A 24062-nucleotide genomic window follows, 5' to 3' on the forward strand; every position below is an offset into this window, starting at 1 on the left:
AGACTTGAAAGTGTAACATAATACCACTTTCGTGGTAAAATATGATAAGAAATTGTAAATTCGCATTCCCTTTAAAGTCAAGATGGTTTTTCGTTTAAACATAGTAGTCATAGTTTAAACGATCACGAATTTATCCTGATTTAATGAAATAAAACCGTATTCAATAAATTTAAAGAAATTAAATCAGAAGGGGATAATAGAGGAAGTTAGAACACTCTGTATCTTCTTAATACTTTAGTTAGGTATCATGATTCTTCCCAGGCGAGGGAGCCCCTTTTGTTTGCTCTCCTGCTCATCACACTGTGAGGGTGAATTCTATAACTGTTAGCGTATGCGCATGATTCGGTTTAGTAACCTCCAAATGTTAATATGATGTTGGGAAGAATCATGTTACTTACCCCGCTCCCTTTGTGGTGGCACACTTCTCTGGAAGAGATGTATTCTATGCTTCGGATGAAATTTAATACATCTGAACACTATTTAATCTATCAAATCAAAGGTAATCGAGATTTATTTGAATTTAATCGAAATTAAATCATTCTTTAAAGTATTTAAATCATTTCATCGATCTTAACGAAATGTTAACAATCTTTCAAAATAAACCAATTTAAACTTTTAGTCTAAACACTGTTTAGAAAAAAACAGAAGTTTATAAGTGATATGTTCCGTTCCATAAGTATGAAACTACCTATGATTCGTAATGCTTACTGAGAGAATTACAGCTCGAGATAACTTGTTCGAGAATTGAAGTCCTACACCCACTCGGTGGTTAATTAATTTTGCAGGACTTCCATCTAGGTCCTATTTAGTCTGTATTACTAAGCCTTTGACAGCAGCGCCTGACCACCAGGCGTATGTCGCTTTACCTCGACATCTATATCCTACTTCAATCCCTCCAGTTTGTAACATATTACTTCTGACCTTATGGAAAAAATAAGTGATTTGCATCTCGTTTTCTTTCTAGCAACTATGTATCCCAGCTTTGACCTGAAACATATTTTTGTTTTCATTATTGAGTGACGGCGTCTGATTCTCTTTATTTTTTTATTCAGACATTTCATTTCGTACATATTTTTATCGCTTGCCCCACAAATGTTTTTACAGCCTTTTATTTAACATTGAATGTTAAGCCGCGTTCACACTTACGGGGGAAAGAAATATTATCCACAATGCCGGAAATAAGCACAGGACACTGGACATTGTCCAATAAAATTTTAAAATGTCCCATGTTTTTTTTAAAAAACTAAGGGGGTCACTGGACATTTTGACCAATAAATTTTCCAAAGTTTTGATGGTTTGACTATGAAGATGCGACACTATTTTTGCAAACTTCAGTGGACAATGTCCAGTAAATTTTACAGTCTAAGGGGGCATCATTAAACACGTGTCCTATAAGAAAATTTTCTTACTTCCGGCCCAGCATACGAAGTGATTCAAAACGCTTAGCGAGTCAAGTGTGAACAAGACTAATACGGTACACTTGTTATTCTTGAAGTGGGTTTCTAGTTGATGACATAAGTCATTGCCGCCTCTATTGTATACAAGTGAGCACAAATAGAAAGGAGAGTCAAAGAGAGAAGGGGGAAGGTAACTCTAACGGCCGGCCAAGATGGCTCTCACGCGCACCTACCTCGGCGCACAGCCGAGGAGTAAGACGTCACGTCATCCCTTCAGAAGGAAATTCAGAAAAGGGTAAAGACGAAAATACGGTTAGAGGCTCACACCTTAGCCATAATACCAAGGAATATGGAGATATTCCTTGATACTATTGGCCGAAACTCAAACTTCTCTGGTTTTTTAATCCCTCTCCTTTGCGCCGATTGCGCATGTGCGGCACGCTCTTAGAGAGCCGTTTTTGAAAGGGGTGAGGGGGGGGGGCTCTGACGGAGAATTTTTCTCTCCGACTCTCCTTTCTATTTGTGCTCACTGATGAGATTTTCATCTGTGATGAGACTAGTCTAGCGGACAGACTCATCTGGAATGATAGTGAGCCTCGGTGAGACGCTTGAGTCCCCTGAAAAGTATCTCAACTTCTCAAGCCCTTCCAAAAATTTCATAAAAGCTCCCCTTGATCTTCAATCCGGAAACTTTTAGTCTTGTCTTAGTTGTACCGGTATGTCTTTTTTTATTTAGCACATTGCCTGGGTTGGAGCAGAAGGGGATAATGTAAGAAGCGTGACACTCTGTATCCTCTTATGTAACATGATTCTTCCCAGGCGAGGGAACTCTTTTTGTTTCCTCTCCCGCTCATCAAACCAGTGATCAAACTTCAGATTGGTAACTATCGCACTTTGGACTGAATTCTATACAGGGGCGTTCCGAAGGGACTAGGCTTTGGGGGGGAGCCCACTTGATTTGTGCCAGATAGAAACCAAAATTTGCCAAGCGACACGTAGTAATGTAGAATCATGTTACTCAGGGTTCGTAAAAAAGTTTTGGAATGGAATTCCCTGACTTTTGAATGACGTTACACTTAGCCCAGCCACTTTGTGGTTGTACACTTCTCTCGAAGAGAAGTATTATATACTTCTGGTAATATGCATTAGAATTCCTAAAAGAAAATTTAATTCTTAATTTAGTCCTATACGATAAATATTTGGTTTGTTTCTGGGCGGGATAGTCTAGATATTAGTCAGTTTTAGGGTATTTTTCGAAATATCGATTGGCGGTTTTTGGGCTTGTTTCGAATTTTATTTTGGCGGGTTCAAGCCGCTATTCAATCTGGCATCCCTGTCGCTCAGTCTCCATTGAGAAAGGAATGTCTGCTCAAATTGATGGTTAGTCTTAGCTACTCCTAAATTCTAAACTGCTTACGAAATTTACATTTATTTAAATATGACATTAGCTTATTAAATTAAACTCTATTACAGGTGTAGATAATCTTTCACACGTTGAGATCGATGATATCACTGATGATGTCAAATCGAAGTAAGTTAATTTGGATTACGATTAGGGTATTACATTGATAGATGCCATGACAGGTGGAATTAACAAAGCGGATTAATGTTAAATATTGGTTAAATATTGCCCCCCAAGTATTGTAATTAATTTAAATAAAGCTATAATTGATTCATAATTAACTGTTACCTTTAAAAAGGCATTTCTCTGAGTCTTGGATGCCCATTCCCATTGAGTAGTGAAAAATAGATCCAAACCAATTGACCACCTCCCTTCAAAATAACAATTTTTCACCAAATTGGGCCCCTGATATCTTGAATAATTGAACTATTTCCAAGGACCAGTGCCCCTAAGCCCATGTCTTTAACTTAATTGGCATTATTTATGTAGTCCTTTGGATCAGATGGACAGTGTTTGAATTGAAAAATTGGTCCAAGATATTTGTAAACTTGTAAAAGCCAAAGATTTGTCTTGTTATGAAACTCAATGACAATCACCTAAACGCAACCTGAGGCATATCTAACCTAAGCTAAACCTGGAAAAACTCTTGGGAAATATGTAGTTAACAAAAATTTCAGTGAAAACTCAGGGAAATTTAGAATTTTCAGTTAAATTCAAGGAAATTTGTGAGGTTTGAGTAAGTTTCCTCCGAAGGAGTTGCTTCAACCACTCCTGTTTTTATTACTCCATGTATGGGAAAACCATGAAAAACTCAGGGAAATATTTGGGAAAAAACCTGGATAACTCGGGGAAATATATGGGAAGAAATCTGGGGAAACTCAAGGAAACATAAATGGGAAAAAACCTGGGGAAATATGGGAAAAAACCTGGGAAACTCAAGGAAATATATGGGAAAAAACTGGGGAAACTCAAGGAAATATATGGGAAAAAACTGGGGAAACTCAAGGAAATATATGGAAAAAACCTGGGGAAACTCAAGGAAATATATGGGAAAAGCCTGGGAAACTCAAGGAAATATATGGGAAAAAACTGGGGAAACTCAAGGAAATATATGGGAAAAAACTGGGGAAACTCAAGGAAATATATGGGAAAAAACCTGGGGAAACTCAAGGAAATATATGGGAAAAGCCTGGGAAACTCAAGGAAATATATGGGAAAAGCCTGGGAAACTCAAGGAAATATATGGGAAAAAACCTGGGGAAACTCAAGGAAATATATGGGAAAAAACTGGGGAAACTCAAGGAAATATATGGGAAAAAACCTGGGGAAACTCAAGGAAATATATGGGAAAAGCCTGGGAAACTCAAGGAAATATATGGGAAAAGCCTGGGAAACTCAAGGAAATATATGGGAAAAGCCTGGGAAACTCAAGGAAATATATGGGAAAAGCCTGGGAAACTCAAGGAAATATATGGGAAAAACCTGGGAAAACTCGGGGAAATATATGGGAAAAATACTGGGAAAACTCAGGGAAATATATGGGAAGAAACCTGCGGAAACCCAAGAAAATATATGGGAAAATACTGCGGAAACTCAAGGAAATATATGGGAAAAACCTGGGGAAACTCAAGGAAATATATGGGTAAAAACCTGGGGAAACTCAAGGAAATATATGGGTAAAAACCTGGGAAAACTCGGGGACATATATGGGGAAAACTAGGGGAAATATATGGGAAAAAACCTCGGAAATATATGGGGAAATGTATGGGAAAAAACCTAGGAAAAATCGGGGAAATATATGGGAAAAACCTGGGGAAACTCAAGGAAATATATGGGAAAAACCTGGGGAAACTCAAGGAAATATATAGGAAAAAACCTGGGAAAATTCGAGGAAATATGGGAAAAACCCTGAACAACTCGGGGAAATATATGGGGAAAAACCTGTGAAAACTCGGGGAAATATGGGAAAAACCTGGGGAAACTCGGGGAAATATATGGGAAAAATCCCCTGGAAAACTCAAGGAAATATATCGGAAATAACGTGGAAAACTCAAGGAAATATATCGGAAAGAACGTGGAAAACTCTGGGAAATATATCGGAAAGAACGTGGAAAACTCTGGGAAATATATGGGAAAAACCAGGGGAAACTCAAGGAAATATATGGGAAAAAACCCCCTGAAAAACTCAGGGAAATATATTGAAATTAAAGAACGTGGAAAATTCGGGAAATATATGGGAAAATAACCTGGAAAACTCAAGGAAGAAAAATAGTTGACAAAAAAACTCAGGGAGCTTTAGAAATTTACAGGAAATTTGTGTTTTGAGTAAGTTGTCTCGAAGGGGTTGCTTCAATGTATAGGAAAACTAAGGGGGGGGGGGGGCCTAGTCCTTAGGACCAGTTCATTATTTTAGACACGGGGGGGGGTAACTAGTCCAAGGACTATTTTAAAAAATATTGTGGTCATCACATTTCAAATTGAATTGTTAAATGCAAATTTACCTTTAGAGTAGGTGAGGCATATCTTTGATATCTAATAAGTTATTTTAAAAATTAGGAATAACGAGGACACCGTTTTCGATAATGTCATTGGGCACATTGAAGATATCATATTAGGTAAGCTTCTTATTTGATTTTTCGCTTTGCCAGGGCTAAAAAAAACCCTGCAGACCTGGTTTTACTGGGTTTTATTGTTTTTTTCTAGGTTTTATGGAGTTTTTTTTTCTGGGTTTTATGGTCGGAGGTTTTTTTCCGGGTTTTATGGAGGTTTTTTTCCGGGTTTTATGGAGGTTTTTTTTACGGGTTTTATGGTCGGAGGTTTTTTTCCGGGTTTTATGGAGGTTTTTACGGGTTTTATGGTCGGAGGTTTTTTTCCGGGTTTTATGGAGGTTTTTTTCCGCGTTTTATGGAGGTTTTTTTTACGGGTTTTTTTTTCTGGGTTTTATCGATTTTTTTTCTTCTAGGTTTTATGGAGTTTTTTCCGGGTTTTATGGGTTTTTTCGAGTTTTTTTTTCTAGGTTTTATAGTCCGCTACCACGAACTTTCTCGTGACGTCATACCCTCCTATCTCTTACCTCGGTTTTGGCTACCATATTGGAAGTCGTCAACTCAGGCCAAACAATTTAGACTACCAATATTGACGTCACGTACCGTAGCTCTTCCCCTCTCAGTACCACTCTATGGAGTTTTTTTCCGGGTTTTGTGGAATTTTTACCGCTTTGCCAGGGCTCAAAAAAACCCAGCCCACCTGGTTTTATTGGGTTTTTTGACTTTTTTCTGGGTTTTATTGTTTTCTCTAGGTTTTATGGAGTTTTTTTCCGGGTTTCATCGACTTTTTTTTTCTAGGTTTTGTCGAGTTTTTTTTCTAGGTTTTGTCGATTTTTTTTCCTAGGTTTTGTCGATTTTTTTTCTAGGTATTGTCGATTTTTTTTTCTAGGTTTTGTCGAGTTTTTTTCCGAGTTTTGTCGAGTTTTTTCCGCGTTTTATCGAGTTTTTTTCCGCGTTTTATCGAGTTTTTTTTCCTGAGTTTTATTGAGTTTTTTTTTCTGGGTTTTATCCAGATGTTCTTCTAGGTTTTATCGAGTTTTTTTCTAGGTTTTATCGAGTTTTTTCTAGGTTTTATCGAGTTTTTTTCGGGGTTTCATCGACTTTTTTTTTCTAGGTTTTGTCGAGTTTTTTTTCTAGGTTTTGTCGATTTTTTTTCTAGGTTTTGTCGATTTTTTTTTTCTAGGTTTTGTCGATTTTTTTTTTCTAGGTTTTGTCGATTTTTTTTCTAGGTTTTGTCGATTTTTTTTCTAGGTTTTGTCGATTTTTTTTTCTAGGTTTTGTCGAGTTTTTTTCCGCGTTTTATCGAGTTTTTTTCCGCGTTTTATCGAGTTTTTTTCCGCGTTTTATCGAGTTTTTTTTCCTGAGTTTTATTGAGTTTTTTTTCTGGGTTTTATCCAGATGTTCTTCTAGGTTTTATCGATTTTTTTCTAGGTTTTATCGAGTTTTTTTCTAGGTATTATCGAGTTTTTTTCTAGGTTTTATCGAGTTTTTTTCTAGGTTTTATCGAGTTTTTTTCTAGGTTTTATCGAGTTTTTTCTAGATTTTATCGAGTTTTTTTTCTAGGTTTTATCGAGTTTTTTTCTAGGTTTTATCGAGTTTTTTCTAGATTTTATCGAGTTTTTTTTCTAGGTTTTATCGAGTTTTTTCTAGGTTTTATCGAGTTTTTTCTAGATTTTATCGAGTTTTTTCTAGATTTTATCGAGTTTTTTCTAGATTTTATCGAGTTTTTTCTAGATTTTATCGAGTTTTTTCTAGATTTTATCGAGTTTTTTCTAGATTTTATCGAGTTTTTTCTAGATTTTATCGAGTTTTTTCTAGATTTTATCGAGTTTTTTCTAGATTTTATCGAGTTTTTTCTAGATTTTATCGAGTTTTTTCTAGATTTTATCGAGTTTTTTCTAGATTTTATCGAGTTTTTTCTAGATTTTATCGAGGTTTTTCTAGATTTTATCGAGGTTTTTCTAGATTTTATCGAGGTTTTTCTAGATTTTATCGAGTTTTTTCTAGATTTTATCGAGTTTTTTCTAGATTTTATCGAGTTTTTTCTAGATTTTATCGAGTTTTTTCTAGATTTTATCGAGTTTTTTCTAGATTTTATCGAGTTTTTTCTAGATTTTATCGAGTTTTTTCTAGATTTTATCGAGTTTTTTCTAGATTTTATCGAGGTTTTTCTAGATTTTATCGAGGTTTTTCTAGATTTTATCGAGGTTTTTCTAGATTTTATCGAGTTTTTTCTAGATTTTATCGAGTTTTTTCTAGATTTTATCGAGTTTTTTCTAGATTTTATCGAGTTTTTTCTAGATTTTATCGAGTTTTTTCTAGATTTTATCGAGTTTTTTTCTAGATTTTATCGAGTTTTTTCTAGATTTTATCGAGTTTTTTCTAGATTTTATCGAGTTTTTTCTAGATTTTATCGAGTTTTTTCTAGATTTTATCGAGGTTTTTCTAGATTTTATCGAGGTTTTTCTAGATTTTATCGAGGTTTTTCTAGATTTTATCGAGGTTTTTCTAGATTTTATCGAGGTTTTTCTAGATTTTATCGAGGTTTTTCTAGATTTTATCGAGGTTTTTCTAGATTTTATCGAGGTTTTTCTAGATTTTATCGAGGTTTTTCTAGATTTTATCGAGGTTTTTCTAGATTTTATCGAGGTTTTTCTAGATTTTATCGAGGTTTTTCTAGATTTTATCGAGGTTTTTCTAGATTTTATCGAATTTTTTCTAGATTTTATTGGGGGTTTTTCAGGGTTTTATCAGGGCTTTATTGTACTTTTTATGTTTAGCAGTTGCGCGTGCATGGTAGAAACTTTCATTCAAAAGTAACTGCTTAGTAAAAAAAGTCTTAAAACTTTTCATAAAAAATTATTAAGAAAATCCCGTCAGGGATTTTCTATTTATACACAATCCGAAATCGTAATGTTAAACTCTATGGAGCTTAACATTATGAGGTGGAAACATTTTCGCGACCAAGGGGGTACACTTTTTTCACAGCCTAACTTTACAGCACTAGCAAAGGCTGAAAAGGTATAGTATCTCATTTCTCGTAGTGTAAGGTTAACTTGGCCTTTTTGTATAGGTTTTAAAAATAAATATTTTAAACCACGCGCTAGCTCACGCGCCAGCACGCGCTGCATTTCAATTAAAGTTTCAATTCAAATCTCGCGCTTAATTTCACCATTTTGATTCTCTAATTAAGTTCACGTGATTTTTTTTAAAACTCTTTGGGCCTAATTTTTGTCTTTGTAAGCCTAACGTTAAATGATCACAAAGAAATAGTTGGAGAATTTTTATAATTTTCACATGGTTTCAACGATTATTTAGCATAGTGTGTTTTTATACAGTGCATTGTATTATCCGACCATTCCAATTTCCGAATGTAAGTTACGATTTAGTGAAATACTATATAATTAGTCTTAAAAAATTGGACGAATGAGTTTCACTATTCCAGAACTAATTTATTCCCAAATAACGTTTCTCCCCAAAAAGGGACAGATATTATTCAAAAACAAGTTTTGCTTCGCAGTCCTTAAAAAACTGCATTTATACACAATCCGCGGCACTTTTTCAAACCCACAAAGGGCCAGAAATTAGAAATTATTTTATGTATTGCAATTTGAAATTAAGTTTAATCGATATGAGAAATTTGGTTTTAATTGCGTAGTTCAAACATTTGTTATGATTAGAAATTTTACAACAAAAACGGGTATAAATGCGGCGTTTCGGAACAAAGAGCTAAATCAAGGACTATTATGACTCTAGTTCGAATTGAAGTTTAAAACTTATACAAGATGTAACAACACACATATGAACACCTTTTCTGAATGTATGATAAATGTCTGAAATACGACACTGCTTTTAAAACCACAAATCAGAATGAGGGACCTCATTTTAGGAGTAGTAAAGCGACATTTTACTCGAAATAAGTGTTCTTATCTCTTCCACCCTGAAAAACTAAAATGTTAAAAGCTCATTTTCTATTTTTTCGCCTTAATTATTTGACAGGGATAAGTTTTTAGGGGAACAGATTCTATATAATTTCCTACGTGAAAATCTAAGCTCCCTTTATCTCGAAACGCCGCATTTATACCCGTTTTTGTTGTAAAATTTCTAATCATAACAAATGTTTGAACTACGCAATTAAAACCAAATTTCTCATATCGATTAAACTTAATTTCAAATTGCAATACATAAAATAATTTATAATTTCTGGCCCTTTGTGGGTTTGAAAAAGTGCCGCGGATTGTGTATAAATGCAGTTTTTTAAGGACTGCGAAGCAAAACTTGTTTTTGTATAATAAATAAATAATACTTATGAATTTGAAAATATGAATATTTTTAAAATAAAATTATTCAAGCATTCAAATTCATCATCAAAATAGTAGATCTTAGTGATCAGGGTTTTATTAAGTGGGGTTTTTTATGGTGGCTAAAACCCAATAAAACCCGTGGTGTTATTTTGATTAGCTTTGCACATGATAAAGTAAATCATGTTTAAAATTAAAATTAAATATGTAGGTTCATTTCAATCTATTCAAATAAATTTCTTGGAAAAACACTACAGCGTTTTTGAGTGTCACGAAGAGAATAAATTGGAATACATGGAAATATTCAACGAATATGTAAGTTTTTAAAGTTGGTCGAGTCTAATCCCCCTTATTCAATATCGCCACCGGAAGTTAGGCTTATCTCGGGATTCATGGAGGGGAGTTAAGGGGATGAAATTCGTCTGTCGTCTGCTATGGAGGCCCAAAAAATGTACTATACTAGCAGTCTGGGAAATAAGGATATTTTATAAACTTGTCCTTGGGACCAGTGACCCCCCTAGTGTCCTAAATAATAAACTGGTCTCCGGACTGGTCCGAGACTTTAATCTCCAATAGATTTGCAATTAATAAACTGGTCCCGAGGACCAATAACTTCCACTTCTTGAAATAAAAAACTAGTCCAAGCAATTAATAAACTGGTCCCGTGGACCAGTGGAAGTGTGCTATTTCCCAGACTGTGTAACTGTAGCATTGACGTTGTGTAAGAATCGCGGGTTTAATTTGAAAATAGTTCAATTTGGTCGGGTTAGTGTAGAGATGGCGTCACCTCGTTAGCGCCTTTTCTTTAGCCATAGCTCACTCGATGATGACCAACTGAACATATCACGAATGAACGTGCAGAGGCAACGCGACGTCACAAGTATTTATAATTAAATAGGTTAATTATTTTTAATTTGTTAGGCTGAAGTTGTGGAGAAACACATTGAAAATGAGCTGAAGCAAAGATTACCCGGATTTCAAATGGAATCATTCCTTTCACAGATCAAGTAAGTCTATACGGCAGTCTGGGAAATAGCGCACTTCCTCTGGTCCTCGGGACCAGTTCATTAATTGCTTATTTATAAGTTCAGGACCAGTTAAATTGCTTGGAGTAGTTTTTAAATTCAAGAAGTGGGGGTTACTGGTCCTCGGAACCAGTTTAATTGCTTGAACTAGTTCTTAAATTCACAAAGTAAGGGTTGCTGGTTCTGGGGCCAGTTTAATTGCTTGGACTAGTTTTTAAATTGCAAATCTATAGGAAATTTGAGAAGGGACCAGTCCAACAAACTAGTTTACTATTGACGCTAGGGGGTTACTGGTCCTTGGGACCAGTTTATTAATTGCAAATCTATAGGAAATTTGAGAAGGGACCAGTCCCACAAACTAGTTTACTATTGACGCTAGGAGGTTACTGGTCCTTGGGACCAGTTTATTAATTGCAAATCTATAGGAAATTTGAGAAGGGACCAGTCCTTCAAACTAGTTTACTATTGACGCTAGGGGGTTACTGCTCCTTGGGACCAGTTTATTAATTGCAAATCTATAATACAACTAAGCGGGAACAAGTCCAGGGACAAGTATATTATTTTGGCCACTAAGGGGGTCACTGGCAGTCTGGGAAATACCACACTTCCTCTGGTCCAAAACCAGTTTATTAATTGCTTGGACTAGTTTTTAAATTCAAGAAGTGTGGGTTACTGGTCCTCGGGACCAGTATATTAATTGCAAATCTATGGGAGAATAAAGGCGGGGACCAGTCCGGAGACCAGTTTAATATTTCAGACACTAGGGTGTAGGGTCACTGGTCCCAAGGACTAGTTTAAAAAGTATTCTTATTTCCCAGACTGCTTGCATCGTGGTGCGCGTGATCGAGTGGGCTATGATTAAACTTAACCAGAGCCAAGACCAAAATATGGTTGCCTGCAGACTTAGAAATAAGGATAATTTTTAAACTAGTCCTTGGGACCAGTGACCCCCCTAGTGTCCTAAATAATAAACTGGTCTCCGGAGTGGTCCCAGCCAGACTCAGAAATAGCACACGTCCACTGGTCCAAAACCAGTTTATTAATTGCTTGGACTAGTTTTTTAATTCAAAAAGTGGGGGTTACTGGTCCTCGGGACCAGTTTATTAATTGCAAATCTATAGGAGAACAAAGGCTGGGACCACTCCGGAGACCACTTTATTATTTCGGAAGCTAGGGGGTCACTGGTCCCAAGGACTAGTTTAAAAGTTATCCTTATTTCTAAGTCTGGTCCCAGCCTTTGTTCTCCTATAGATTTGCAATTAATAAACTGGTCCCGAGGACCAGCAACCCACACTTCTTGAATTCAATGAATTAAAAAACTAGTCCAAGCAATTAATAAACTGGTTTTGGACCAGTGGACATGTGCTATTTCTAACTCTGGTTGCCTGACTATTTAATTGATTTAATTTAAATAAATTAAGATCGATACTTAATTTAGTTTTAAAATAATTATTTTTTAATTAGATTGAGGGAATCCGAATTGGATGGAGAGGTTTTTGAATTACTTCTCAGTTTCACCGATTTTCTATTATTTAAAGAACTCATGCTGGATTACAAACTTGTAAGTTTTATTGCAATTTCATGATCAAAAGTGTATAGATATAAAAACAAAAGTACACTTTATTAACAATGAGAAGAGGTAATCGGACTAATTTTAAAATTATAGGATTTTTGACAAATTTTGCCAAAAATATAGGATTTTATAGGACGGTTTTAAAAATATGGGATTTTAGAGGCCAGTTTCAAAAACATGGGAAATTAAAGGACGTTTTCAAAAACATGGGATTTTATAGGACGGTTTTGAAAATAGGGGATTTTATAGGACGGTTTCAAAAATACGGGATTTTATAAGGACAGATTTGAAAATACGGGATTTTATAGGACAGTTTTAAAAATATGGGATTTTATAAGACAGTTTTAAAAATATGGGATTTTATAAGACAGTTTTAAAAATATGGGATTTTATAGGACAGTTTTAAAAATATGGGATTTTATAGGACAGTTTTAAAAATATGGGATTTTATAGGACTGTTTTAAAATATATGGGATTTTATAGGACAGTTTTAAAAATATGGGATTTTATAGGACAGTTTTAAAATATATGGGATTTTATAGGACAGTTTCAAAAACTTGGAATTTTATAGGACAGTTTTGAAAATATATGGGATTTTATAGGACAGTTTTAAAATATATGGGATTTTATAGGACAGTTTCAAAAATATGGGATTTTATAGGACAGTTTCAAAAACATGGGATTTTACAGGACAGTTTGAAAAATATGGGATTTTATAGGACAGTTTTAAAATATATGGGATTTTATAGGACAGTTTCAAAAACATGGGATTTTACAGGACAGTTTGAAAAATATGGGATTTTATAGGACAGTTTGAAAAATATGGGATTTTATAGGACAGTTTCAAAAATATGGGATTTTATAGGACAGTTTCAAAAACATGGGATTTTATAGGACAGTTTCAAAAACATGGGATTTTATAGGACAGTTTCAAAAACATGGGATTTTATAGGACAGTTTTAAAAATATGGGATTTTAAAGGAGTTTTAAAAATATGGGATTTTATAGGACAGTTTCAAAAATATGGGATTTTATAGGACAGTTTCAAAAATATGGGATTTTATAGGACAGTTTCAAAAATATGGGATTTTATAGGACAGTTTCAAAAATATGGGATTTTATATATAAAGGACAGTTTGAAAAATATGGGATTTTATAGGACAGTTTGTAGGACATTTTTAAAAATACGGGATTTTATAGGACCGTTTTAAAAATTTAAGATTTTATAGGAATTATAGGACCTCTGGGGGCCCTGCATAAAACACATGTGAACACTGAGTAACTTATCTAGTTCATTACATCAAAAGTGAATAGCTATAGAAACAAAAAGTACCCTACACTTCATTAAACATTCCCCTGGATTAAGGTGGATTCCCTAGCTGCCTTTGGTTAACTGTAGACGACATGTAAACCGTCCTCTAAATTAACCCCCTACAGGAACTAATCAATCAGGGAAGAGCTTCTTGACAGAAATTGGTTTATAGAAAGTTGTGCATGATGCTGGTGATCCAAACGTTCGTTTTTGGTACTTTATGAGTCTATTCACGTTTTGTTCCACGTTCGGGAAGGTATGCATACGCGGCACAGGGGAAGGGGGTCTAAAATATTCTTGGGGGGATAAAGGAGTTATGGCTTCTCATATTACACATCGCCAGCAAGTTTCAATTGAAAGAAGAGTAGGAGACTTTTTGTTTTTATATCTATATACTTTTGGTATGAACTGCACTTCCAATTGTTGTAATCCCAAATTTGTTAAATGATCTCTTATTATAAAATAATTAGTCATAAAAGACTACTGTCCCTAGGAATTAACTGGTCCTTGGGACTAGTGCCCCCCCCCCCTTAGTGTCCGGAATATTAAACTGCTCTTCCTTTTAATGGGATAATGAAAGAGAAAAACCAGTTATATTTAGTCCATCTTATTCATTATCGCCACCGGAAGTTAGACTTATCTCGGGATTTGTGGTCCTTGTGGAGGGGATTTAGGGAAGAAATTCGTCTGTCGTCTGCTACAAAGGCCAAAAATATGTACTGTAATAGACGACAGACGAATTTCTTCCCGTTAGTCGTTACTCCCCATGACAGTCTGGGAAATACGAATATTTTATAAACTAGTCCTCGAGACCAGTGACCAAAATAATAAACTGGTCCTTGGACTTGTTCCCCCTTTGTTCTCCTATAGATTTGCAATTAATAAATTGGTCCCGAGGACCAGTAACCCCAACTTCTTGAATTTAAAAACTAGTCCAAGCAATTAATAAACTGGTATACGGACTGGTTCCCGCCTTGGTTCTCCTATAGATTTGCAATTAATAAACTGGTCCCATGGACCAGTAACCCCCAACTTATTGAATTTAAAAACTAGTCCAACCAATTAATAAACTGGTGTAAAGTCCAGAGGAAGTGTGCAATTTCCCAGAATGCTGCCCACCATTGTTTTAGGGTCGTCTGCTACCCAGATTCAAACTAATACCAATCCCGTTTGGGTTCTGGCTAGCAGACGCCTCTAATACTCCCGTTTAAATTTATTTTTCTTTTTCAGTCTAAGGAAGGCAAACATGACGATTTATCCCAAACTTTTTGTGTCCAATCACTGAAGAGCCATGATTAAGAAATTGAATTAAATGTGTTTTATAAATGCAATTAATGCACATTTTAATATAATTAAATTTGTAATTCAACACGAATTTGTACATTAAAGTATTTAACTAACCTTTAACTTATTTCACTGACATTCTGACTAATTTTACCTTGACAAGGTAGGAAGCAATTAGAAAGAACTGGTCCATTAGGGGGCGGAGCCAAAACTAGCATTTGCTAAGCCATAGCCCACTCAATCACGCGCGAGCAGCTTGCATAAGTGTGGGGATTAAGGGGGTGGCACAGGGCACCAGTTTAAATATTGCCTGTTCCAGTTTAAAAATTAGAAATGATGGCCGGGGGGTCAGTGGTCCACGGGACCACTAAAAAAATTCAAGGATAACCAGAACCCAAACATTGAAACTCAAATATTTGAATTATCCTCGATCACGCGCAACACGACGCAAGCTTCTCGGGCGGGCTATGGTTAAACACAAGCGATTGCAAAGGTAAGAAATTAAATTTAAAGGGAGGGTGAAATAGAAATTCAATCAAGTAACTTTTATTTGCTAGAATTCATTAAAAAATATTCAGATTTTTTAAATCCAGTACACGTTCTTGGTTACAACAATTTTCACGCCACTTCTGCGTGACGTCATTACTAGAAACTACTCTTTTTTTATTAAATATTTACAAATGTACTGTCATATATATGATCATTTGATGTTCATTTCTACCTTCCCTTTAAAGGGAAGGCAACTATTTATTAACATATTTAGCAATAAAAATACTTTTTAAAAGAGAACCGCAGATATGTTAACTTTAAAGGGAAGTTAACATATTTAGGAAAAAATATCTTTTAAAAGAAAAACTGAGATGTTACCCTCCCTTTAAATAGAAATTAACTTATTTGGAAAAAAAATACATTTATTAAAAGAAAACCGCAGATGTTACCCTTCCTTTAAAGGGAAATTAACATATTTAGCAAAATATAAACAATTATTTTTTAAAAGAAAACCGCAGATGTTATCCCCACCCCCATTAAATGGAAATTAACGTATTTAACAAAAAATAAACCATTATTTTTTAAAAGAAAACCGCAGATGTTACTCCCCCCTTTTTTTAAAGGGAAATCAACATAATTAGGAAAAAAACAAATTTTTAAGGAAAAACTGAGATGTTACCCTCCCTTTAAATAGACAACTTATCTAGGAAAAAAAATAAATTTTTAAAAGAAAACCGCAGATGTTACCCTTCCTTTAAAGGGAAATTAACATATTTAGCAAAATATAAATTTTTTTAAAAGAAAACCGCAGATGTTACCCCCACCCCCTTTAGCTGGAAATTAACGTATTTAAAATAAAAAAACCATTATTTTTTAAAAGAAAACTGCAGATGTTACCCTCCCTTTAAAGGGAAATTAACAAATTTGGAAGAAAGTATTTTATAATTAGCACGTTAATTTCTGAAACTTTTATAATGTATTTAAAATTAACGGAATGTAAAATTTAAGTTTTGTTAAATATTTCGTATATCAATTTAACGCGATTAAAAATGAATCAATTAATTTGGGTTTAAAGGGAGGGTGAAAGGTTTTGAAATTATTTTATCAATTTAACGCGATTATAACGCGATTAAAAATGAATCAATTAATTTGGGTTTAAAGGGAGGGTGAAAGGTTTTGAAATTATTTTATCAATTTAACGCGATTAAAAATGAATGTCTGGCCATTTCATAAATAATTAATTAGCGTTTAAAGGAAGAGTGAAAGGTTTTCAAATTATTTTATCAATTTAAAGCGATTAAAAATTAATGTCTGTTCATTTTGTTAATTATTTAATTTGCGTTTAAAGGGAGGGTAAAAAGCAAACTCAAGTGTCAGTGATTTTCCTTTGTGATTTCTTCTGATACATCCAGAAAATATCTCCGAATAATTTTAAAATTCAAATTAGTTTGAGTGAAGTTTTAGGGTAGCACCTTCCCTTCTTGTACAGAAGGTATTGTGGCACGGCTCCTATGATAAAAATTGCGTGTCAATTCCAAACTATCTAAGAAACCTGAAACTAATTTAAATTTTAAAATCACTCTGAGACTGTATTTCCTGGATAGGTATTGTCATAAGTTTATCATGCCTCTAAGTACACAAATATGGGCTACAACCGGGCATCTTACGCAGGCTACTGTGACGTCAGAACTCGTATAGCGCTAAGATCCGAAGACAGAAAATTTTGAAATTTCTGTCGCGGTGCAGCCACCAAGCGGTCGAGACGATTACTAAATGGGTCACGTGAAAAAATCATCCAATGGAATAAAGGAGATTTTTACGTTTCGTATAGGCAGGCATTGGGGGGGGGACGAATTTTACTTAAGCAACCCCAAAATCCCTCTCTCTCGTGAGATAGAGGCGGTTTCAGTCCTGAAACATTCTAAAATGGATAAAAGAAACGCTAGGCTAGGCAGTACAATTTCGTATTGAAGTTGAGGTGATAAATGATACGGAGAGAGTATAGGGTTTCATTAAAGGGAGCCAGACAAACACTATTGCCATAGGAGGAGCAGCCATATCTCTACTTTGAGACATGATAAACTTATGGTATTGTAATAAGATGAATAGTAGAATCAAAAGTTTATAGTCCTAGATATAAAAACAAAAAGTACACATCGTTGAAACTTGCTGGCACCGTGTCACATAAGCCTTGATTTATTGTCGGACCCCTCTGCGTATGATTACCTTCTCCACTGTTGCACAGGGAACAAGAGATTCCGTGAATAAAGTAGCATCTGCTAGCTTCGTGAAGGGGTTGAGCGGAGGGTAGTTAATTTCCTTCTCACTTTACATGTTGTTTACAGCCAAAGACAGGGAATCCAAGCCCTATCGCCGGAAGTTAGTCTTATATCGGTATTCGTAGAGGGGGGAGTAAGGGGGAGAAATTAGTCTGTCGTCTGCTACAGTACATATTTTTGGCCTTTGTTGCAGACGACAGACGAATTTCTTCCCGTTACTCCCCCCAACAAAGAGGGTAGAAAGAGGGGGAGTAGAAGGCTTGGCTGGAGTGTTCTCGCTTTTGAAAGTTTACCTCTAAGCTTCCGGTGCGCGCGCGCATCTTTCTCTGCCCTCTTATTGGTTGAAATACGGTGAACCGGATATTAGAAGGAAAATATAACAAATAAACAAAAAAGAAAAGCGAGAACACTCAAAATGCCTTGCCAAAGCAGCTAGCTTCTACTCCCCCTCTTTCTACCCTCTTTGTCTCCAAGAAAGAATCCCGAGATAAGCCTAACTTCCGATGGCGATAGGGAATAACGCGGATTGTTAATGAAATGTACTTTTTCTTTCTATAACTATATACTTTTGGTAAAAAATAATAAAAAGAAGCACTTGATTTTATATTTCAGCATACTTTTTATTATTTTACAAATGAACCTAAAACTATTAACAAAAATTAATGAATGTGTGTCGTTTAAGATAAGCCTAACTTCCGGTGGCGATAGGGAATAAGGCGGATTGTTAAAGGGAGGGTGGAGTGGAAAATCAAGTGATTTTTTATCGATTCTTCTATTAATTATAAGACGATTCTGTATAGTGAAACATCTAGAACATACAGTTTTGATTTTATAATCACAATTAGGTTCTGATTTTAAGGATAATTTGAAATAGAGCTCGGCATTTTCTATCCATTATCCACAAATTGGTCGATAACCGATTATTTATAAACAAAGTTGTGGATTATAATTCGATTTAACATGTAAGTTTTGTGGATAATTTTCGAGTATGGATAAAGATAAAATGACGTGGACAATCGATAGATAATGCCGAGCTTTAATTTGAAATAAGGACCTCCGACCAATCGCAGTGGCATAACGCACTGCCTTCCTGTTAACAAGGTTTCCGTTGCACGCTCTACATCTCGCGCCACGATTGGCAGTTCACATCGCGCTCAAACTTTATCAAATCTTGCCCAAAATTTAATTTGGCATGAAGCATGCAGGCAACGAGAATTTTGTTAACAAGAAGGCGATTGGTCAGAGGTCCTTCTTTCAAATTATCCATAAAATCTGAACCTAATTTTAATTTTAAAATCATTCGGAAACTGTATTTCCTGAATATTTCACTGTGCAGACTGGTCTTATAATATGTAGAAGAATCGATAAAAAAATCACTTGATTTTTCCACTTCACCCTCCCTTTAATCAAGTATACTTTTTGGTTTTACCATAAGAAAATAATATATAGCTCCCTATAAGTATGAAACGTAGTACATTTTCATACTACAGCATTTGCTCCCAAATTTGGCGCGCTTACGCTTTTACGCCCCGTGGGAGAATTTTCGGTACTACGAGTAAAAGGGGGGCGAAACCATCGCCGCCACCTAAGGTGTCCGCGAAAGGCACGATGGGCCGGGAAAATATCGCCGCGCCCATAGAGACGCAAGATGCTCCTTACCTCGTACCAGTGTAGGCGCTATCCTCGTTCGTCAAAATCTCGCGCCATCTATTAATTTATTATGATAATTTTGACATGTACTTAATCAGTTATAATTATCATAATAATAACTTCTAGACCTTTAAAGAGTTACTGCCATAATTTTTGTCATCCACAAACTTAAAATACGAAAAAAATCCTTGAAAAATCTAGTTTATTATGATATGTTTACTTTTGTATTTGGTTTCGTAGAAATTTATAAAATTGCAATCAAAGTTTTGTGTTTGGAAAAGGCTTAGCTAAATTTTGTTTCGTTTGATGACGTAGTAAGGAGAAATTTTCTCTCTTGATGTCGCTCACGTGACGCCTGTTAGTGTCTCAGCGCCGCGTTAAGCCTAATTTATTCAGATTCGCGCGGCATTAGTAGGCTCCGAGAGTCTCGGGCGCGCGCGCTTGGCTTTTCCGCGAGATGCCGTGAGTGACGTAGCGAGGAGAAAAACCCGCCAAATATCTTCTCCGCAAATTTGCTTTTGCCCCCAAATTTCAAGTTTTCGAAGTGTTTTTTCTGCGTTTTCCCTCATATTTAAATATTTATCAAGCATATTTTTGGAATCAGAAGAGTTTAAACTCTCAAAAAAGTAAGGTTTTCTTTAGATTTGAGATAGTTTTTAAATCAGTTCAGTATTCCTTTAACTATTTAATTACAATATAAAATTTGAAAATTTTCTAAACAAATATTTCATCTTTTTAACGCCAAAAACTCTTAATAGGTGGCGTTAGAAACTTTTTACAAATTTCAATGGAAGAAAATGGAGAGTTTCATACTTATAGGGAGCTATATATAATTTTCTTATGGTTTTACTTCTATACACTTTTGGTGAAAAATAAAAAAGCAAGTTTATTTTTCATTTCATCATCGCTTTAATTTTTAATTATCAATCAATCTAAAACAATTAAACAAAAATTAAATCAAGAGTACAATTAATTGATAGCAAATACATAGTTAACATATTATCTGTTCATTTCATCCATTAATAAAATTGGGCATTATCATAAGTCCTACGGCACTATTCTTTTTCTTCCTCCGATCTCCATCGCACGAACCTTTCTTAATATGCGAATTCAAATTAGACTTCTGATTGAAACCTTTCCCGCAATTCTGGCATGTAAACGGCTTCTCATCGCGATGTATATTTTCATGTGCCTTTAAATTATTAGTCTGCGCGAACGCCTTTCCGCACGTAGCACATTTATGCGGGCGTTCTAACGTATGCACTTTCATATGCCTTCGTAAGCTACTTTTCTCGGTAAAAACGCGGCTACATTGATGACACGAATGTCGTTGGGCCTCGGCTTCGTTATGTTTATGCATATGTCTCTTCAATGCGCTCATACGCGGATAGCAACTGCCGCAAATATTGCAGACGTGTTTCTTAGGATCGTGTACGTCCCCGTGTAATTTTAAATTTGTTCTAGTTGAAAACCCGCGTCCGCAGATATCGCAGACATGGGGTTTATCCCCGGAATGGGTTTTAATATGCCTTTTAAGTTCACTGAGTAATTTAAACGCCTTGCTGCAAACGCTGCATTCGTAATTGCGCGTCTGCAAATGCGATTGACGATGCAGCCATAATGAGCTCCCGGTATTGAAGCATTTACCGCAGATTAAGCACGCGTGATTACGCTCATTTTTATGCCTGGCCAAATGCTCGTTATACCCCGTTATCGATTTAAGCACTTTACCACATAAATCGCATAGGAAGTTTTTTTCTCGAGGTTTTTTTGACAGTTTTTTACTACGTTTGTTTAAAGTTTTGGGTTTTTCGTTATCGTTAGCGCTGCTTTCAGCGTCGTCTGCTTCTTCTTCTTCTTCTTCTTCCGTAGCGTCGTCCGATTCCTTGTCTTTCTGATCACGTGATGATTCGCTGGAATTGCCGTTATCAGGGACCGTAATATCAAGATCAAGATCGTCTTGGGGGGAATCACATTTTTCTAAGTCGCTACTAGCGTTTTGAATAAGGGTCTCTGATTCTATTTCAGTCATTGTTGCAATTGGTTTGAACTGCAATTGTTGCGTTTTTGGGTAAATTTACTACAATTCTACAGCAGAAGGTCGCGGTTGTTGTGGTAATGAAACTGCAATTATTTCGTTACCGTTGCTGTGGCAATCAAACTGAAGTTATTTCGTTACCGTTGCTGTGGCAATAAAACTGCAGTTATTTCATTACCATTGCTGTGGCAATCAAACTGCAATTATTTCGTTTTATCGATCGTAAAGTTGCTGCTTGTTTTAATTCTACACCAAAATGACCGCTGCTGTGCAATGAAACTGCAATTATTCGTTTTATTGTTCAAGTTGTCGTTAAGTTGCTTTTTTTGGTTAAATCTACTGCATTTCTACACCAAAAAGGCTGTTGTTGTGGCAATGAAACTGTAATTATTTCGTTTTATTTATCTTGAAGTTGCTTTTTTGGTTAAATCTACTGCAATTCTACACCAAAATGGCCGCTGCTGTGTCAATCAAAAACTGCAATTATAGAGTTTTATTAATCTTCAAGTTTCAATTATACAACAGAGATGGCGCTGCTGTGGCAATGAAACTGCAATTATTTAGTTTTATATATTGTTGCCTTTCACCATATTTAAGGGAGGGTTACTCCAGGGGTTAAGGTAGAATAGAGGATTAACACCCTTCCCTATCTATAAAAGGGTCGAGTCTTTTTTAACTCCGTTTATTTGTTGATGATAATTGGTCAGTTATTCTCCGCTATTAAGATGTAGTAGGTCCCTTGAGCTAAGGGTCCTTGACAAAGATCGATGTCGCTGGTGTGGCAATGAAACTGCAATTATTTAGTTTTATACATCTTTAAGTTGCTTTGATTCAATTCTGCAATAAGGTAGTCTGCGCTGCGGCAATTGATGTTGCGTTAATTTTATTATTGCCGAAACTGCAATTACGTCTTCGTTTTAATTGCCGTTCAAAGTGCTGTTTGATTCAATTCGTGCTGTGGCAATAGGTGTTTCGTTAACCTTACTATTCCCGAAACTGCAATTATTGCGTTTTTTATGCGTGTTCAAATTGTTTTTTTGCTTATTGCCGAAACTGCAATTACTTCTTCGTTTTAATTACCGTTGAAATTGCTGTTTGATTCAATTCTGCAATAAAGTAGACTGTGCTGCGGCAATTGGTGTTGCGTTAACCTTATTATTCCCGAAACTGCAATTATTGCGTTTTTTATGCGTGTTCAAATTGCTTTTTTGGTTAAACCCGCGACCGCAAATATCGCAAGAATACGGTCGTTGACTGGAATGCGTATTTAAGTGATCCTTTAAATTATTAACTTGCGTAAATTTTTTTCCGCAAACCGAACAAACGAACGGTTTTTCGTTATTATGTATTCTAGAATGAATTTTCAAACCATTTTTATCAACGAAACCTTTAGAGCAGGTAGGGCAAATGAATTTTTTGCCGTTTTGCCGTTGTTTACTATGATACCGTCTGACGTGTCTTTTAACGGAATATTGATGCGGAAATTTTTTACCGCAAATTCCGCAGGCGAAATCGCATGACGCGGGGTCACTTCCAATTTGTTTTTTCTCGTGTACGGTAATTTGATGAATTTTCGCGTTACTAGCGGTGGTAAAACCTTTTTTGCAAACTTTGCAAAAATGTCTGCGTTCGGTTGCATGCGTACGCTTGTGTTTGTTCAAACCGCCGCAAGTGTGAAAGGCTTTAAAGCAATATAAACACTTGTAGCGTTTTTCTTTCGAATGTCGCTGTTTATGTTCGTAATGCTGCGAATATGTTTTGCTAACTTTACCGCATTCTTCGCAGAGATAGTCTTTCTTTTTTACCGGCTTACTGTTGCCGGATTCTAAACTACTCATTAGAATATTATTTAATTGGTAAAAATCTTAATGGTAAATCAAATTATCGCTTATTTACGCTACGTTTTACCGTTTGACTAAATTATTTTGCGTGAAATGGTTGGTAACAGTTTTACCGTTGCGTAATTTTTTAAATTAGACTAAATTATTTTCGTTGCGGAATTTTTCAAATTAGATGAAATTATTTTCAATGCGGAATTTTTCAAATTAGACTAAATAATTTTGGGTCAAATGGTAACAGTTTTACCGTTGCGGAATTTTTAAAATTAAACTAAATTATTTTCGTTTGGGAATTATTAAAATAGACTAAATTATTTTGCGTCAAACGGTAACAGTTTTACCGTCGCGGAATTGTTAAAATTATACCAAATTATTATGTCATCTGTAATTAATTTGCAAAGGCTTAAAATGGTTAATTTTACCATAAAATCGCGTCTATTTATAGTTTTTTTAATAATAATTAGAAAAAAATTGGGTCTCCGGTAAATGTTTCATATAATACAAGTATCGGTAAAAATGTTTATCTTTAAAATATTTCCGTTTAAGTGGCCAATATATTTTGCTAAATTTGGAATATTCTTTGTTTTACTAAGCAGATTATCTTTGCAAAATAATCTCAATTATAGTAGTAATATTGCAAATATGTTTTGCAAAATAATTTTAATGTTAACTGTTAACGTCTCCTTATTTCTCTTCAACTTTGTTATTTTACTAATATGTTTTGTTAAATCCAGAATATTCTGTCTTTTTAAGCTGCTCTAATCTTTGCAAAAGCACCTCGATTACAATCGTAATGTTTTGCAAAATAACTTTACCGCAGTATAATCGGTAAATTAGCTGATTTATCCTTATAATATTTCTGTTTAAGTTTGTTATTTTGCCAATGTTTTACTAAGTCTAGAATATTCCGTGTTATTTAGCAGCTTTC

The 24062-nt window shown here is 35.2% G+C and overlaps 3 protein-coding genes across 4 annotated transcripts; 1 reads left to right on the forward strand and 2 right to left on the reverse strand.

Annotated features, from left to right (window-relative positions):
• The first annotated feature begins 2681 nt into the window (after positions 1–2681).
• LOC149594140 (ADP-ribosylation factor-like protein 2-binding protein) lies at positions 2682–14963 on the forward strand. Of its 2 annotated transcripts, XM_089861393.1 has the most exons (7): positions 2685–2777; positions 2871–2928; positions 5356–5414; positions 9858–9961; positions 10568–10653; positions 12136–12232; positions 14787–14963. In XM_089861393.1, the coding sequence occupies exons 1-7, from the start codon at positions 2759–2761 to the stop codon at positions 14853–14855; spliced, it is 492 nt and encodes a 163-aa protein (XP_089717519.1). In that variant the 5' UTR covers positions 2685–2758; the 3' UTR covers positions 14856–14963. The 2 variants fall into 2 exon arrangements, with proteins under 2 accessions (XP_089717520.1, XP_089717519.1); XM_089861394.1 differs by lacking the exon at positions 12136–12232 and having other exon boundaries at positions 2682–2777.
• A 5180-nt stretch (positions 14964–20143) lies between these two features.
• LOC149594141 (uncharacterized) lies at positions 20144–21607 on the reverse strand. Its single transcript, XM_089861390.1, has one exon. The coding sequence runs from the start codon at positions 21288–21290 to the stop codon at positions 20271–20273; it is 1020 nt and encodes a 339-aa protein (XP_089717516.1). The 5' UTR covers positions 21291–21607; the 3' UTR covers positions 20144–20270.
• A 153-nt stretch (positions 21608–21760) lies between these two features.
• On the reverse strand, positions 21761–23135 carry LOC149594142 (uncharacterized). Its single transcript, XM_089861392.1, has one exon. The coding sequence runs from the start codon at positions 23132–23134 to the stop codon at positions 22397–22399; it is 738 nt and encodes a 245-aa protein (XP_089717518.1). The 5' UTR covers position 23135; the 3' UTR covers positions 21761–22396.
• Between the last annotated feature and the right edge of the window lie 927 nt (positions 23136–24062).

Source organism: Phalangium opilio, unplaced genomic scaffold, assembly GCF_054372755.1.
Source record: "Phalangium opilio isolate 3A_F unplaced genomic scaffold, DU_Popi_V2 ptg000390l_1, whole genome shotgun sequence".
Classification (NCBI taxonomy): domain Eukaryota; kingdom Metazoa; phylum Arthropoda; class Arachnida; order Opiliones; family Phalangiidae; genus Phalangium; species Phalangium opilio.

Coding starts and splice junctions, on each gene's coding strand:
- LOC149594141 (XM_089861390.1), bottom strand. CDS start 21,290: ATGACTGAAATAGAATCAGAGACCCTTATTCAAAACGCTAGTAGCGAC.
- LOC149594142 (XM_089861392.1), bottom strand. CDS start 23,134: ATGAGTAGTTTAGAATCCGGCAACAGTAAGCCGGTAAAAAAGAAAGAC.
- LOC149594140 (XM_089861393.1), top strand. Junction 5,415..9,857: donor CATTGAAGATATCATATTAG/GTAAGCTTCTTA, acceptor TTAAATATGTAG/GTTCATTTCAATCTATTCAA. Junction 12,233..14,786: donor TCATGCTGGATTACAAACTT/GTAAGTTTTATT, acceptor TTTCTTTTTCAG/TCTAAGGAAGGCAAACATGA.